At 45.6% G+C, this 17353-nt stretch overlaps 1 protein-coding gene across 6 annotated transcripts in view; it reads left to right on the top strand.

The window, feature by feature from the left end:
- The window catches only part of USP54 (ubiquitin specific peptidase 54), a 176818-nt gene that overhangs the window by 74780 nt on the left and 84685 nt on the right, over positions 1–17353 (top strand). For all 6 annotated transcript variants that reach the window (XM_050959964.1, XM_050959968.1, XM_050959966.1 and 3 more), the window contains 3 exons: positions 2720–2833; positions 3346–3428; positions 6314–6419. In XM_050959964.1, coding sequence (XP_050815921.1) covers positions 2720–2833; positions 3346–3428; positions 6314–6419 — 303 coding nt within the window. The remainder of the gene's footprint in view (positions 1–2719; positions 2834–3345; positions 3429–6313; positions 6420–17353) is intronic.

The raw sequence follows: 17353 nt of genomic DNA, 5'->3' as shown, positions 1-17353 counted from the left end.
ACGGATATAACCACGGGGATGCTGTTATCAGCCAGGTCCAGCTTCCCATACAGAGAGTGCCAGAGGCTCTTTAAATGGCCAGAAGCACACTCCACAGTCATTCTGCACCAGCTCAGCCTGTTGTTGAACCGCTCCTTGCTGCTGTCAAGGCTCCTTGTGTAGGGTTTCATGAGCCATGGCATTAAAGGGTAAGCTGGATCTCCAAGGATCACAATGCGCATTTCAACTTCCCCTATGGTGATCTTCTGATCTGGGAAAAAAGTCCCGGCTTGCAGCTTCCTGAACAGGCCAGTGTTCCGAAAGATGCGTGCGTCAAGCGCCTTTCTAGGCCAGCCTGCATTAATGTCAATGAAACACCCACAGTGATCCACAAGCACCTGAAGAACCATAGAGAAATAGCCCTTCCAATTAATATAGTTGGAGGCTAGGTGGGCTGGTGCCAGAATTGGCATATGCGTCCCATCTATTTCCCTTCCGCAGTTAGGGAAACCCATTTGTGCAAAGCCAGCCACAATGTCATGCACGTTACCCAGAGTCATGGTTCTTCTGAGCATGATGCAATTAATGGCCCTGTAAGCTTGCATCAACATGATTCCAGTGGTCGACTTTCCCACTCCAAACTGGTTAAAAATCGATCAGTAGCTGTCTGGAGTTGCCAGCTTCCAGATTGCAATAGCCACACTCGTTTCCACCATCAGAGCAGCTCTCAATCTCTTGTCCTTGTACTGCAGGGTGGGGGCGAGCCCCTCACACAGTCCCATGAAAGTGGCTTTTCTCATGCGAAAATCTGCAGCCACTGCTCGTCATCCCAGACTTGCACGACGTTGTGATTCCACCACTGAGTGCTTGATTCCCGAGCCCAAAAGCGCCGTTCCACAGTGGTGAGCATGTTCATGAATGGCACAAGCAATCTCGTGTCATATGCGTTACTAGAGTCGATATCATTGTCTGAGTCCTTACTGTCACTTTGGATCTTAAGGAGTAACCCGCAGACTGAAAGGGAAGACAGAGCACGCAGTACAAAAAACGTTGAAAGGTGACGCAAATTGTGGATGGAAGCAGAGGGATTGCTGGGATGCGAACCGATGCATCACAAGGTGTTGGAACAGGACCCAGAATGCCCCCCCTCACTCCTTCCCACAAGCCACAGCACCAGAATGGGAAGAGATGCTTTGTGGGATAGCTGCTCACAATGCACTGCTCCCAATGCCGCTGCAAGTGCCGCAAATGTGGACAAGGCAGTGCGCTTACAGTTGTCAGTGTGGACAGACTGCAGCACTTTCCCTACTGCGTTCTACGAAGGCTGGTTTAACTCAAAGTGCTCCACATTTGCAAGTGTAGCCATGCCCATAGACATACCCTTATGCTGCAATAAAGGGTGTCCACACTGATGCTGGTGTCAGTTTAACTATACTGATGTAATTATAGTAATATAACTGATAAAGCTTTCCTGTGCAGACAAGCCCTAGGGCAGACATCACTCCATTGCTTTGCACTCAGTTAACCTTTTCAAGGTTTTCTTTGCAACCGTAAGGGCTAGAGACTTAGGCTATGTCTACACTATGCACCTTACAATGGCGTGGCTGTGCCACTACAGCTGTGCCGTTGTTATGTACGCAGTATAGCTGCTTTTTATCTCCAGGAGAGAGCTCTCCTGATGAGAAACTAAAACTACCCCCAACGAGCGGTGGGAGAGTGTTTCCCGCTAACAAAGTGGTGTCCACACCGGTGCTTTTCAGCATTAAAACGTTTGTCGTTCAGGGGTGGGAGGGTGTTTTTTCACACCCTCAAGGGACAAAAGTTTTAGTGATGAAAATGCAATGTAGACATAAACTTGCCTTTGGGGTTGAGGGGAAATGAATGCTTAGTTTCTGCAGCACAAGATGGTGGCCTGAATTGGGGAGTCTGTGCCTAATGCTTAATCTGTGCCCAGATACTGAGTCCCCTGTGGCCTTTCTTCTGTCTGTCCAAGTTAGTCAAGTTAAATAGTTAAAACAATATTAATAGAGGTATCTGTGGCCTTCTTACCATAAATCCATGTTGACATATTGGGAGGGATCCTGAAACAAGAGCTTCTAGGATGCAGAGAACGGAGGGAGTTGTCTGAAATAACCTCTAGGTATCAGTGCTCGTCAGACAGATTGTGTTCAATACTCTTGCTTCTTACAGAATTTCATCTGCTTCTCCGTTAGTTGTCTAGCTCTTCGTTCATGTAATAAAGTTCCCCTTCATACAGAGTTTTGGGTGCATAGTGTAAAATCCATTGATTATACAACAATTAATAAGGGTTACTCCAGGATCATGAGTTTGCAGTTAGGTGGTTGTTTTCCAGTGTCAGCCCACTGTTTAAACACCACAGAGCTGCTATGTCCATTGCACTTAAGCCAAACTCACTGACATTTGAGAATTTGTCAGAACAAATAATAATAGAACCTTCAGATAGGCTAGTAAATAAATAAAAAGGTTAATTGGTGTAGCATTCCAGATAACGTACACAGTAGCTATTTTGTTAAATATCAATGAAATACTGGTCTCTTTAGTTCCTAAATGAATTTAGAATGTTGGCAATAGCACGCCATCCTATGTAAAATGTCACTTTTAACACAGCATTATTTATTTTAGTATTTCTGAGGTACTGGAGTGAATTATGTGTAATTCATTTTTGTTTGTATACATTACAAATGATCAACTTTTCACTTTTTTCCTCCTTTTGGGATAGGAGAATCTCTTGATGCGGATTCATTTTCACATTGCGGATGAGTCAAAAGAGGACATCTGCACTGCTCAGCACTGCATTTCTCACCAGAAGTTTGCAATGACCTTGTTTGAACAGGTGAAATAGTGGTATCTTTTTACACAAAACACCCACTCCCCATTTAGGTTTAGTTACTGAGAAATCTAGCATCATGTCTGAAGAAATGTCAGACAGGCACAGCTAGGATTGCCACCCATCTGCTTTTTACCTGGACAGTCTAGTTTTTGGCTTCTGTGTCCAGGTGCCATTTAGGGTTGCCAGGTGTCCAGTTTTTGGGGACCTGGCAACCCTAATTTATCCCAGGACGGGGGGATGCACTGGGTCATTAACCCGTGCCAGTCTCTGCTCAGCTGGGACTGCCTCCTACCTGCAGCCAGGCTCTTTGACGGGATCCAGCAAGTGACATGGGGATGGAGGAGAGGAGAGTGCGACAAGGGTGGAGCCTGGCAGGGGGAAGAGGTGCACGGGGGCAGGCCCTCGGGGTTTTGTTTACTAGAAGTTAGAAAGGTGGCAACCCTAGGCACAGCAGTACGTGACATGGACTCATCAGTTTAGCCTTCTCATGGTATTACTTTCCATTCCTGTTTTAGTGTGTCTGTACTAGCTGTGGTGCCACTTCTGACCCTCTGCCTTTTATCCAGATGGTACATTACATCTCCACCACTTCACTCTGGTGAGTCTGGGGTTTTATATGGAAAAAGAGTTTACCTTGTTTACAGTAGCTCCTTGGTCATGGTATTTTTCTCCATTGTCACATAATTCAACATACAGAACATTGCTCATTATTAGTGGAGGCGGAGGATAGCTGCGGTCTGAAACATAAAGCTTCTGTGGGACTGAAGATTAGGATGGAGGGTAGATGTAGATCAAGAATTTAGGTGCATTGACAGAGCTGTAGAGATAGAGGGCTATTTATGGCAGGGAGTTACCTAGAACAGAGAAACAGGTACTTGAAGAGCTGTGTTAAGGAACAAGACTCGAAAGGAGTAGTGCTACAGTTCACGGCTGAAGAACATTGACAGCTCTGGTGCCCAGAACTGGAACAGAAAAGAGCAATGCAGGCCAAGATTGAATTGCACAGGTAGAACTGTGTGATGGGCTGAACTGAAATATCAAAGGGTAGTTCAGGTTCACTTTCATGAGCATTAAACCATTTTTTTAAATTAGCATTTCTGTGATTCATATGCATGAAATCCTTCTTGTTGGATTCTTTCAACACTCTTTCTGCTGCAAAGCTACTTTATCTTGGTTCCTAGCAGTATTACAATCTCATTATAGGGCTTTCAGTTTAAACAGAGAGTTACCTGTAAAATCCTAGTATCACATTTAGACTAGGATGTATCAGTAAATATTTAAGTGGAAAACCGAGAGTTACTGTTTTTAACTTTTAGCTTCACCCAGCAGCTTCATGCTGTTTCTGCACATGATGTTAGCTAAGAGCTGTCGGTGTTGAACAGTGGAAGCCTGACTGTCAGGAGCACATAAAACAATCAGTTTTTTAAAAATCTCCCAAATGAGTTTTCTGGCTACATACTCGTTCGTTGGCCCATTCGTTTATAAGCCGGCCCTAGGTGGTTAGGTAAAAATAGCAAAAACTGTTTGACCCTTTCATAAGCCAACCCTGTATTTCAGGGGTTGGCAAACTTTGGCTCTTGGCCCGTTGGAGCAAGCCGCTGGTGGGCCTGGACGTTTTGTTTACCTGGAGCGTTCAAAGGCACAGAGCCCCTGAACTCCCAGTGGCTGCAAACTGAGGGGCTCCATGCCTCCAGATGCTCCAGGTAATCAAAACAACAATGAATTAAATATTCAATTCAATGATTCCATAGAGTTTAAAATCATCAAATTTTGGTGTAGACCCATTTATAAGCGGACCCCCGCTCTTTGATACTCCACTTTTTTTACCAAAAATATTCGGCTTATGAACGAGTATATACAGGTGTTATTTGATGAACAAATACACTCAAAGCAATATTAGCCATAAGGAAGCCCTAAAAGGGGGAAATATCCGCTTCTTAAGTCCATAGAAAGTGCACTGAATTGTTAAACACTAGTTTACTTGTTCTTAGCCCTCTAGATGAAAACCACTTCACAGATAACCTGCTTAAATAAGTAGACAACGTAAGCTATCAGCATCATTCCTACTTTGGCACGTTCTCTTGGAACCATAAGAAAACACTTTAGACTTAATTCAATCAGATGTCTTATCCTGAGAGCAAGAAAATAAATTATGTACACATTATTCTATATAATAGAGCTAAAAATCTAGAGGTCCTTAAGTGGTGCTCTTATCTCTCTTGGCAAATCAGTCACGGTTTAGTGTCATTATGATGCTATAACATACAGAATACAATGAAAAGGAAACTAAAGGAATGAATGAATGAATGAATGAAAATAATAGCCAAAAATATTTGCTCCAAGTAAATAAAGAAAAAAATGCATGAAGTCTTGGCTCCAGCCATCTAACAATTCTGTTGAATACACGTTTTGGAAAATAGCACGTTTTCCTTTCTCCAAATGCTGGTGACACAAATGATTGCCCACAAGAAACTGACCAGAGATGATAAAAGGCTGAAGTTACCATCTATTTTCGAAATACTGATTGAGATGGAAATAAATTAACTGCCCACCTGCTGCCCAGGGTAAAAGCCATGCAGTGGAGGAGTGAAAAAGGATTTGGATACTGTCTTGAAAATCAGAAATAGCTTCTGTCATGAAATCATTGGGGCGAAATTATGATTGATAGCATATCAAAAGGGTTGTGAGCATATGCTGTATTCCCCTTGTGGCTGCTACCATTTAGGTGAATTTTCTTGCTGACGTGTATCTGAATGGTGTTATTAGCTTAAAATATTAATATTTAATGTTTGTCATAGGAATTTCAAATGAGATCAACATTTTAATTTGGGACTGTAGCGTTTCAAGAAACACTATAAACATAAAAATAATGCTGTGTTTATGGACTTTCTTTGTGTACATTGCTTATACTAAAACTGTTAACTTTAAAATATAATTTACTTTTTTCCACTAACACAGTTTGTTTCCTTTTTGCAATCTTTCAACTTGGACAATGCAATTAAATGTCTGTTTCACTGTTGCTTATAATTTCATCTATAAGATTTCACCTATATACAGTCTTGTGCAACAACATAGTGCTGCTGTGGTTGGGTTGCAAATTCTGTAGGGAAGCACTTATTTGCTGTAAAAATGTGTTTTAACTGGAAGTTAAATATTCCTTAAAACATTTCTGTTAAGTTTTGTCTTAAAATCTCAAATTTGAGACCAAACGTGAATTGTCTGTCATCTCTCTTTAAACTTCCCATTTTCTTTCTGCAACATAGTCACAGAAAATGCACGAATCCATTACTGAAACGTGTCTGTTTTACACATTAAAATATTTTCAAAATAAATAAAAATTAATTGCAAAAATAAGCACTTACAATATGATAGCTGTTTTTACTTTCTCAGCTTTCTAATTATGGCATAAATGCTAAATGAAAATGTTTGTTTATTCAACTTTTTAAATAAACTTTTCTCCTCCATGCTGTCCTCGAACTGAAGCAATCAAGCTATTTGCATGCTGGAGAGACGAGAGAAACCCACTCCAGATATGTTTGGAGAGTTACTACAGAATGCCAGCACCATGGGAGACCTGCGAAACTGTCCGGTGAGTATGCTTAACTTGACTTTTTAACATAAGCAAAAGCCAGAAGAGGGCTCGTAGTATCTACTGTTATGTGTCTGTGACTACAAAGGGTTTTAAAGATTTAGCTCATCACAATGCTAGAGATGGCAGAGATGGATGGACCGATTTTCTTTGTGGGTAAGGCTTCCAGTAGGTTTTATGATCCTTTGGGTAGGAGGAAAAGAAAAGCTGTTATCTGGGCGCACTCTTTGACAGCTGGAATTGCTGGGACATAAGTTATGGCTCGAGGTCAGAGAAGAAAGCAGACATTGTGAGGAGCAGGAGTTAGAAAATCTCATCCAAAGAAACAAAAATGATAGTCAATTGTGGAAGCAGTTTTCCATTACTGGAGGGCTATTTTATGTTGGAGCACTGTTAGCATATAGCCATCTAACATCTGCTAGGATACAATACAGCAGTGCACAGACAATCCAGAAAGTTTTTGGAGAGTGTTGGGGACAACTTCCTGGTGCAACTACTGGAGGAACCAACCAGGGGCCATTCTTCTCTTGACCAGCTGCTTATAAAGAGGAAAGAATTCTTAGGGGAAGTAGAAATGGGTGGCAACCTGGGCAGCAGTGACCTTCAGATGGTTGAGTTCAGGATCCTGACGAAAGGAAGAAAGGAGAGTAGCAAAATACGGACCCTGGACTTCATAAAAGCAGACTTGGACTTCCTTAGGGAACTGATGGGCAGGATCCCTTTGGAGGTTAATATGAGAGGGAAAGGAGTCCAAGAAAGCTGGCTGTATTTTAAAGAAGCCTTTATTGAGGGCGCAGGAACAAACCATCCTGATGTGCAGAAAGAATAGCAAATACGGCAGGCGACCAGCTTGGCTTAACAGTGAAATCTTCAGTGAGCTTACACTCAAAAGGGAAGCTTACAAGAAGTGGAAACTTGGTCAGATGACTAGGGAGGAGAATAAAAATATTGCTCGAGCATGCAGAGCTGTAATCAGGAAGGCTAAGGCACGACTGGAGTTGGAGCTAGCAAGGGATGTGAAGGGTAACAAGAAGGGTTTCTACAGGTATGTTAGCAACAAGAAAAAGTTCAGGGAAAATGTGGGACCCTTAATAAGTGGGGGAGGCAACCTAGAGTTGGAAGATGTGGAAAAAGCTGATGTACTCAAAGCTTCTTTTGCCTCAGTCTTCACAGACAAAGCCAGCTCCCACACTGCTGTCCTGGGTAACACAGTATGAGGAGGAGGCAAGCAATCCTAAGTGGTGAAAGAACAGGTTAAGGACTATTTAGAAAAGCTGGACATGCACAAGTCCATGGATCCAGATCTAATGCATCCAAGGGTGCTGAGGGAGTTGGCTGATGTGATTGCAGAGCCATTGGCCATTATCTTTGAAAACTTATGGTGATCGGGGGAGGTGGGCAAATATAGTGCCCATCTTTAAAAAGGGGAAGGAGGAGAATCCGGGGAACTACAGACCAATCAGCCTCACCTCAGTCCCTGGAAAAATCATGGAGCAGGTCCTTAAGGAAACCATTTTGAAGCACTTGGAGGAGAGAAAGGTGATCAGGAACAGTCAACATGGATTCACCAAGGGCAAATCATGCCTGACCAACCTGATTGCCTTCTACGATGAGATAACTGGTTCTGTGGATATGGGGAAAGCAGTGAATGTGATATATCTTGACTTTAGCAAAGCTTTTGATATGGTGTCCCACAGTATTCTTGCCAGCAAGTTAAAAAAGTATGGATTGGATGAATGGACTATAAGGTGGATAGAAAGCTGGCTAGATTGTCGGGCTCAACAGGTAGTGATCAATGGCTCCATGTCTACTTGGCAACTAGGTATTAAGCAGAGTGCCCCAGGGGTCAATCCTGAGACCAGTTTTGTTCAACATCTTTATTAATTATCTGGATGATGAGATAGATGGCACCCTCAGCAAGTTTGCAGATGACTCTAAGTTGAGGGGAGAGATAGAGTGACCTAGAAATAATTGGAGGATTGGGGCAAAAGAAATCTGATGAGGTTCAACATGGACAAGTGCAGAATTCTGCACTTAGGATGGAAGAATCCCATGCACCGCTACAGGCTGGAGACTGACTGGCTAAGCAGCAGTTCTGCAGAAGAGGACCTGGGGATTCCAGTGGATGAAAAGCTGGATATGAGTTGTCAGTTTGCCCTTGTTGCCAAGAAGGCTAACAGCATTTTGAGCTGTATAAATAGGAGCATTGCCAGCAGATCGAGGGACATGATCATTCCCCTCTATTCAGCATTGGTGAGGCCTCACCTGGAGTACGGTGTCCAGTTTTGTGCCCCACACTACAAGAAGGATGTGGAAAAATTGGGAAGAGTCCAGCAGAGGGCAACAAAAACGATTAGGGGGGTGGAGCACATGACTTATGAGGAGCGGCTGAGGGAACTGGGATTATTTAGTCTGCAGAAGAGAAGAATGAGGGGGGATTTGATAGCTGCTTTCAACTACTTGAAAAGGGGTTCCAAAGAGGATGGATCTAGACTATTCTCAGTTGTACCAGATGATAGAACAAGGAGTAATGGTCTCAAGTTGCAGTGGGGAGGTTTAGATTAGATATTAGGAAAAACTTTTTCACTAGGAGGGTGGTGAAGCACTGGAATGGTTTATCTAGGGAGGTGGTGGAATCTCCTTCCTTTGAGGTTTTTAAGGTTAGGCTTTACAAAGACCTGGCTGGGATGATTTAGTTGGGGTTTAGGTCCTGCTTTGAGCAGGGGGTTGGACTAGATGACCTCCTGAGGTCTCTTCCAACCCTAATTGTCTATAATTCTATGATTTTAGGCTTAGGACAGCATTTCCACTATTAACATAATTCTCATGGTGATGCTTTTGGTGAAGCTTACAGCATAATACTAGTACGCTTCATGAGCAACAGCGGCATGGGAAGAGATAGAAGTTTACTTCCAGTAGAATTCTTTTGACATTGCTGTGTTATAACAGAGATAGTTTAGCTTCCATGTCAGCCATTCTATTGTGTTCATGTTCCTAGGTGCATAGGTAAGATTTCATTTAAACTGGGCTCACATGTTTCAGTATAAGGAATGAAACTGTGCTGCTTCTTCGAGAGATGTCCCTGTGGGTGCTCCACTCTAGGTGTTGGTGCACCCCTGCGCCTTTGATCAGAGTTTTCTGCAGCAGTACTCGTAGCGGCCACGCATGCTCAGAGCCTGGCCCCCGCTCTGAGTATACCTCTAGTGAGCATGTGCGGCCAGTTCCCTCAGATCCTTCTCTACCGTCCCCGGCTTGAGACGGAGCTCAGCAGACTCCTTAAAGAATTTCTTTCCTCATCTTAAAATAACTTGTAGTTAGACAATTTCTTGTTAGTTAGTTGTTAGTTAGTGTTACTTACCCTTTTTCTACTGTTAAAAAAAAATTGTTCTCTCAGCCTCTTCAGGTATGCCTGGCTCCACAGGCTTTAAGCGCTGCTCCTCCTGTAAGGACGCTATCCCTCTTTTGGATGGACATTCACAGTGCATAAAATGTTTGGGGGAGACCCGTATTCCCCAAAAATGCACCGCTACATTTGCACTAAATAAGCTCCAGAGCGAGGTGCTCGCCCACCTGAGCACTTTCGACGAGCCGGGCTCCTCCGGCACCGCGTTAAACCCGCCTGTGCTTTCGGCGGCAGCGCGAAGCTCCGGTGTCGAGGCTACAGGCTTTCAGTTGCCTACCTCGATTATGGCACCTATCGGCACCACGATGAATGCGATGCTGACATTTCAGGACCCCCCTGAGGCACTGCAGCCTGCTATTAATAGCTCAGCACCAACTCCAGCACCAGCATTAACAGTGCTACTTGGCACGGCGCCAAGACTAAGAACTCCGGTGCAAGCCCAGGTTCCCTCACAGCAATTCTATCAGCCTTCATCTTCAGCTGCCTCAATGCTGCCGTTTACCCAGTCAAGTGACCTCTTAGTGTCACCTATGCTGCAATCGCCCTTCCTTAAAGACTGCTTCTCCCTTACAAATGATTCAGGGTCCGAACAGCCTTCCTCCAGTGAGGAGGAGTCTGAACTACAGGGTGATGTTTCAATGCAATCAGAATTCCATCCTCGGAGTCCTGTCACCCGTGGGCACAGGAAAATTGTCTCAGACTATCCTCGAGACCCTGCCTCCTGGTGCATTAACTCCTGGATGGCACCACCTATGCCTTTTCCACCACCGTGGCAGTATTGGGCCCCATCGGCACCTTTCCCTCAGTAGCACACCCGCTATTCCAATCCGACGAGACACGAATGTCCAAATGATATGACTCACTTGGCGGCACCCTCCCATTCTCAGGATCAATTAACTCCTGCTCCTGACCCAGTACTAACTGAAATACCAACTGAAGTAATGCCTAAAGAAGCTTTACTTCCCTCCCCTCTACCATCCTCAGACGATTTTTCGAAATTCCAGGATCTCTTTAAAAGGGTTGCCAGCGAGCTTAGAATCAATCTAGAGGAAGTACCGGACCAACAACATGAGTTAACGGACATCCTGCAACCTCTTCTTCATCAAGACTGGCATTACCAATCAATGCAGCCCTTCTGGAACCTGCTAAGTCCATCTGGCAGGTTCCAGCCACAAGCCAGCCTACCTGCAAACAAGCGGACCGTAAATACTTCATTCCCTCTAAGGGCTCTGAATTCCTTTTCTCACATCCTGCGCCAAACTCACTAGTAGTGGACGCAGCCAACCAAAGGAACAAACAACAGTATTTCCGCCATACCCCGCCAACAAGGGAGGCAAACACTTAGACCTGCTGGGTCGCAAAGTGTGTGCCTCTTCAACCTTACAATTTCTAATTGCCAATTATACCGCAATTCTGGCAAAGTACAGCCATAGAAACTAGAACAAGTTCATGGACTTTATTGAACACATTCCAGACCAGAAGAAACAACAGTTTACAGCTTTAGTTTCCGAGGGCCAAATCATATCACGCACGGCTCTTCAAGCAGCTCTGGATGCAGCCAATACCGCAGCAAGATCCATCGCTATGGCGATGGTCGTGCACCGAGGTTCATGGCTCTCCTCTTCCCTCTTTCCTTGCGAGGTTCAGAGCACCATAGAGGATCTCCCTTTTGATGGTGATTAAAGTCTTTGCTTCCACCACGAACGAGGTGCTCCACTCAGTGAAGGACTCAAGGGCAACTCTTCGATCCTTAAGCATCCAAACCCCTACAACCAGAAGGTGTCATAACCTATTCCCAGATTTGGACCTTAGCATCCAAAATATGGGGGTTAGCATGAAAACCTCCCAGCTTAGTTACCAGCTTGGACCTGGTAAAGCTGCCACCACCCAAAAAATTAGTGTTTTGGGGCACTCTGGTCCCCCCAAAAACCTTCCCTGGGGACCCCAAGACCCAAATTCCTTGAGTCTCACAACAAAGGGGAATAAACCATTTCCCTTCCCTTCTCCCTTCCAGGTGTTCCCTCTCTGGGTTCCTGGAGAGATACACAGAAGCAAGCTCCGTGAATCTAAACAGAGGGATTCCACCCTCTCTATTTCCAGTCCTGGAAACACAAGTACTTCCCTCTTCACCCAGAGGGAATGCAAAGTCAGGCTAGTAAATCTAACACACACGGATTTCCCCCTGACTTCTTCCTCCCACCAATTCCCTGGTGAGCTACGGACTCAATTCCCTGGAGTTTCCCACCAAAGAAAAACTCCAACAGGTCTTAAAAGAAAGCTTTATATAAAAAAAGAGAAAAAATACATAAAAATGGTCTCTCTGTATTAAGGTGACAAATACAGGGTCAATTGCTTAAAAGAAATATGAATAAACAGCCTTATCCACAAAGAATACAATTTAACACATTCCAGCAACTACACACATGTAAATACAAAAAAACCAAACCTATGGTCTTCCTATCTTTGTACTTACAACTTGGAAACAGAAGATTAGAAAGCAGGGGACAGAAATCCTCTCATAGCCGAGAGAGAGTACAGGCAGAAGACAAGAACAAAGGACTCACACACAAACTTCCCTCCACCCAGATTTGAAAAAGTCTTGTTTCCTGATTGGTCCTCTGGTCAGGTGTTTCAGGTTACTCCTTTCCAGGTAAAAGAACATTAACCCTTAGCTATCTGTTTATGACACGCCCCCCAAATTGCAGACAGTGGGGAACCTCACTGGCAGCGATTTCCTCCTAGAACTTTAAAATAAACAGATTAATACAACACATGCACCTTTACATATACCACTAAGTATATAACTAACAGACTTTTACATTTTAAGAACATTTTTTAACTATTGGATTCTGGGAAACTTTGACGGGAGAGTGCATCAGCTACTTTGTTAGAAGCTCCTGAAATGTGCTGAATTTCAAAATCAAAATCTTGGAGTGCTAAACTCCAACGAAGAAGTTTCTTGTTGTTCCCCTTGGCAGTATGAAGCCACTTTAGCGCAGCATGGTCAGTTTGTAGCTGGAACCGCCATCCCCAAACATATGAGCGTAGCTTTTCCAGGGCGTACACAATGGCATAGCATTCCTTTTCACTGACTGACCAGTGACTTTCCCTCTCAGACAGTTTCTTGCTGAGAAACACGACAGGATGGAAGTTGTGATCCGTTGCTTCCTGCATGAGAACTGCTCCTATACCACGCTCAGATGCATCCGTGGTTACTAGGAATGGCTTGTCAAAGTCCGGGGCCCTGAGCACAGGGTCAGACATGAGCGTTGCCTCAAGTTGGGTAAAGGCCTTTTGACACTCATCAGTCCACTTAACTGCATTTGGCTGGGTCTTTTTGGTCAGGTCGGTCAGTGGGGCAGCGATTTGGCTGTAGTGTGGTACAAATCGCCTGTAGTACCCGGCCAAGCCTAAGAAGGATTGAACCTGTTTCTTTGACTTTGGGACAGGCCACTTTTGGATAGCATCCACCTTGGCCTGTAGGGGGTTTATGGTTCCTCGACCCACCTGGTGTCCCAGGTAAGTTACTCTGTTTTGGCCTATTTGACACTTTTTGGCCTTAACAGTTAGTCCGGCCTGCCTGATGCGCTCAAAGACCTTTTCCAGGTGTAGTAGGTGTTCGGGCCAGGAGTCTGAAAAAATGGCCACATCATCGAGGTCGGCAACTGCATATTCTCCCAGTCCTGCTAGTAGACCATCTACCAGCCTCTGGAAGGTGGCGGGTGCATTTCGAAGCCCGAAAGGAAGGACATTGAATTCATACACCCCCGCATGGGTGACGAATGCTGACCTTTCCTTGGCAGGTTCATCTAGCCGTACTTGCCAGTACCCCTTGGTTAAGTCTATTGTAGAGATGAACTGGGCCCGTTCCAACTTCTCCAATAGCTCATCGGTGCATGACATTGGATAGTTGTCCGGACGAGTTACCGCATTTAGCTTACGGTAGTCCACGCAAAAGCGTATTTCCCCATCTGGTTTGGGTACCAGAACCACTGGAGATGCCCATGCACTGGTAGATGAGCGGATTATACCCATCTGTAGCATGTTCTGGATCTCCCGTTCTATAGCAGCTTGGGCATGAGGAGACACCCGGTAGGGTGGGGTTCTAATGGGATGAGCATTACCTGTGTCAATGGAGTGGTATGCCCGTTCAGTCCGTCCTGGGGTGGCTGAGAACAATGGGGCAAAGCTAGTGCACAGCTCCTTGATTTGTCACTGCTGCAGACGTTCCAGGGTGGTTGAGAGGTTCACCTCTTCCACGCCACCGTCTTTTTTCCCGTCGTAGTAGACACCGTCAGGCCACTCAGCATCATCTCCCTGAACTGTAAACTGACAAACCTGTAAGTCTCTGGAATAGAAAGGCTTGAGAGAATTAACATGGTACACTCTAGGCTTTAGTGAGGAATTGGGAAATGCTATGAGGTAGTTCACAGTTCCCAGGCGCTCTTGGACCGTGAATGGCCCTTCCCATGATGCTTCCATCTTATGGGCCTGTTGCGCCTTCAAGACCATAACCTGGTCTCCTACCTTGAAGGAACGTTCTCTGGTATGTTTGGCCTTTTGCTCTTCCTGAGCATCCTTTAGGTTCTCTTTAGCAAGGGCTAAAGAGTGTCGGAGGGTGTTTTGTAGGTTGCTTACAAAGTCCAGAATGTTAGTTCCTGGAGGAGGCGTAAACCCCTCCCATTGCTGCTTCACCAACTGTAATGGCCCCTTAACCTCGTGGCCATACACAAGTTCAAATGGTGAAAACCCTAAACTGGGATGTGGTACAGCCCTGTAGGCAAACAGCAACTGCTGCAACACTAGGTCCCAATTATTGGAGTGTTCGTTGACAAATTTACGTATCGTGGCCCCCAAAGTTCCATTAAACCTTTCCACCAGGCCATTGGTTTGATGGTGGTACGGGGTGGCAACCAAGTGGTTCACTCCATGAGTTTCCCACAGTTCTTTCATGGTACCTGCCAGGAAATTAGATCCTGAATTTGTAAGGATGTCGGAGGGCCAACCTACCCTGGCAAAAATGTCTGTTAGGGTCAGGCACACAGTGTTAGCCCTGGTGTTGCCTAGAGCTACTGCTTCCGGCCATCGAGTAGCAAAGTCCACGAAAGTCAGTACGTACTGCTTTTCTCTGGGCGTCTTTTTTGGGAAAGGACCCAGAATATCCACAGCTACTTGCTGAAATGGGACCTCAATTATGGGGAGTGGCTGGAGAGGGGCCTTGACCTGGTCTTGGGGCTTTCCCACTCTTTGGCATACCTCACAAGACCGGACATACTTGGCAACGTCCTTGCCCATCCCCTCCCAGTGGAAGGACTTCCCCAACCGGTCCTTGGTTCTGTTCACCCCAGCATGGCCACTGGGATGATCATGGGCTAAGCTTAAGAGCTTCCCCCGGTACTTAGTTGGAACCACCAACTGTTTTTGCGGCTGCCATTCTTCCCGGTGTCCACCAGAAAGAATCTCCTTGTATAAAAGTCCTTGGTCTATAACAAACCGGGATCGATTAGAAGAGCTGAGAGGCGGTGGGGTGTTCCGTGCCACCGCCTAAGCTTTCTGAAGGCTGTCATCTGCTTTCTGCTCAGTCTGGAACTGTTCTCTTGAGGCTGGGGTCACCAGTTCTTCCTCAGACTGTGGACTTGGGCTTGGTCCCTCTGGAAGCGATGTAGGTGATGGGGTTGTTTCCGTTGCTGGTGAACCGCTCTCCGCTGGCGCACCTGAGGGTATTTCAGGCTCTGGCTGAGCCTTTTGGGTATGGCTGTGTGTTGCTTCTGCCAGTTCTGGCTCACTGGTGCCCACTGGCGTTGAGTTTGAAGATGTGGTTGCACTTGCTGGTGCTGGTTGCTGTTCCAGTTCTGGGCCTGGGACTGGAGGTGCTGTGGCTGTTTCAGTGGTTGGCATGGAATCTGTGTCCACTACCTCTGTCCGGGTCTCTGGTAACACAGACGGGGCGTCTGTGGACGGCTCAGGAATAGGAATGGGTCTGGAAGCTTGCCTGGTTTGGCTACATTGTAACCATTCCCACTCTCTTGGCCCACTTCACCTGGTTGGCCAAGTCTTCCCCCAGTAGCATGGGGATGGGATAGTTGTCATAGACTGCAAAAGTCCACATTCCTGACCAGCCTTTGTACTGGACAGGCAGTTCAGCTGTAGGCAAGTCTACAGCTTGTGACATGAAGGGGTAAATTGTGACTTGGGCCTTTGGGTTGATGAATTTGGGGTCTACGAAGGATTGGTGGATAGCTGACACTTGTGCCCCTGTGTCTCTCCACGCAGTAACCTTCTTTCCGCCCACTCTCAAATTTTCCCTTTGCTCCAAGGGTATTTGAGAAGCATCTGGGCCTGGGGTTCTTTGGTGTGATGGTGGTGTAATGAACTGCACTCGGTTGGCGGTCTTTGGGCAGTTGGCCTTGATATGTCCCAGTTCATTACACTTAAAGCATCTTCCATCTGACGGGTCACTGGGTCGAGGTGGGTTACTGGAGACTGGTGAGGTGGAAGAATAGGGCGTCTGTGGCTTTACTTGGGTTGTATGTGGGGTCTTTGGCTGTCCTCGGTTGTAGGGTTTATGGTCGGTGTGCCCTCTGGGGTATTCGTTCCCCTTGACAGTAGCTTTCTTGCTTTCTGCCACTTCCATCCATCTGGCTCCAATCTCCCCCGCCTCGGTGAGATTTTTGGGTTTTCCATCTTGTATGTACCGTGTTATGTCCTCAGGAACACCATCCAAGAACTGCTCCATTTGTATGAGGAGGTGCAGTTCTTCCAAGGATTTAACATTGTGTCCTGATGTCCAGGCCTCATAATTTTTCCCAACGTAGTAGGCGTGTTTGGGAAATGACACATCTGGTTTCGACTTTTGGGTTCTGAAACGCCGACGGGCATGATCCAGGGTTATCCTCATTCTGTATCTGGCCTTGGTTTGAAAAAGTTTATAGTCGTTCATTTGCTCCTTAGGCATTTCAGCCGCCACCTCTGCTAAAGGTCCACTGAGCTGTGGCCTCAATTCTACCATGTACTGGTCTTCAGGGATGCTGTACCGAAGACAGGCTCTTTCAAAATTTTCTAAGAAGGCCTCAGTGTCATCACCTGCCTTGTAGGTGGGAAATTTCCTGTGATGTGGAACCATAACTGGCGAAGGGCTGTTAGGATTGGCTGGGTTTTGTTGCTTAGCCTTTTCTAATTCCATGGCCTGTCGGTGGGCTTCCCTCTGGAGTTCCCACTCTTTCTCTTTTAATTCCAGATGTTTTTGGTGGTCTGCATCTTTAGCTGCTTGCTCTCTTTTGTAGGCTGCCTCTCTTTCTCTTAGTTCCATCTCTTTTGTTTTATTTCTAGTTCCTGAATTTTTTTTTCCATCTCTCACCTGTGCTCGGCGTCTTTGATTTGTCCTTCGGCCTCCATTTTTGTCTTGTTAGGCATGGTTCCTGTTTGCTTGTGTTGGGGTGCCCTCCGGTGTTTATCTTCTGAACTGCAGGTTCTCTGTTGCCTCCTGGGGTCTGCCTAGCAACAGTGCCTTTTTCCCTTTCTTCCTCTAGCT

Source organism: Gopherus flavomarginatus, chromosome 6 (genome assembly GCF_025201925.1).
Source record: "Gopherus flavomarginatus isolate rGopFla2 chromosome 6, rGopFla2.mat.asm, whole genome shotgun sequence".
NCBI classification, from domain to species: domain Eukaryota; kingdom Metazoa; phylum Chordata; order Testudines; family Testudinidae; genus Gopherus; species Gopherus flavomarginatus.
The sequence above is the reverse complement of the archived record's forward strand: the minus strand, read 5'-3'. Positions and strand labels throughout refer to the sequence as shown.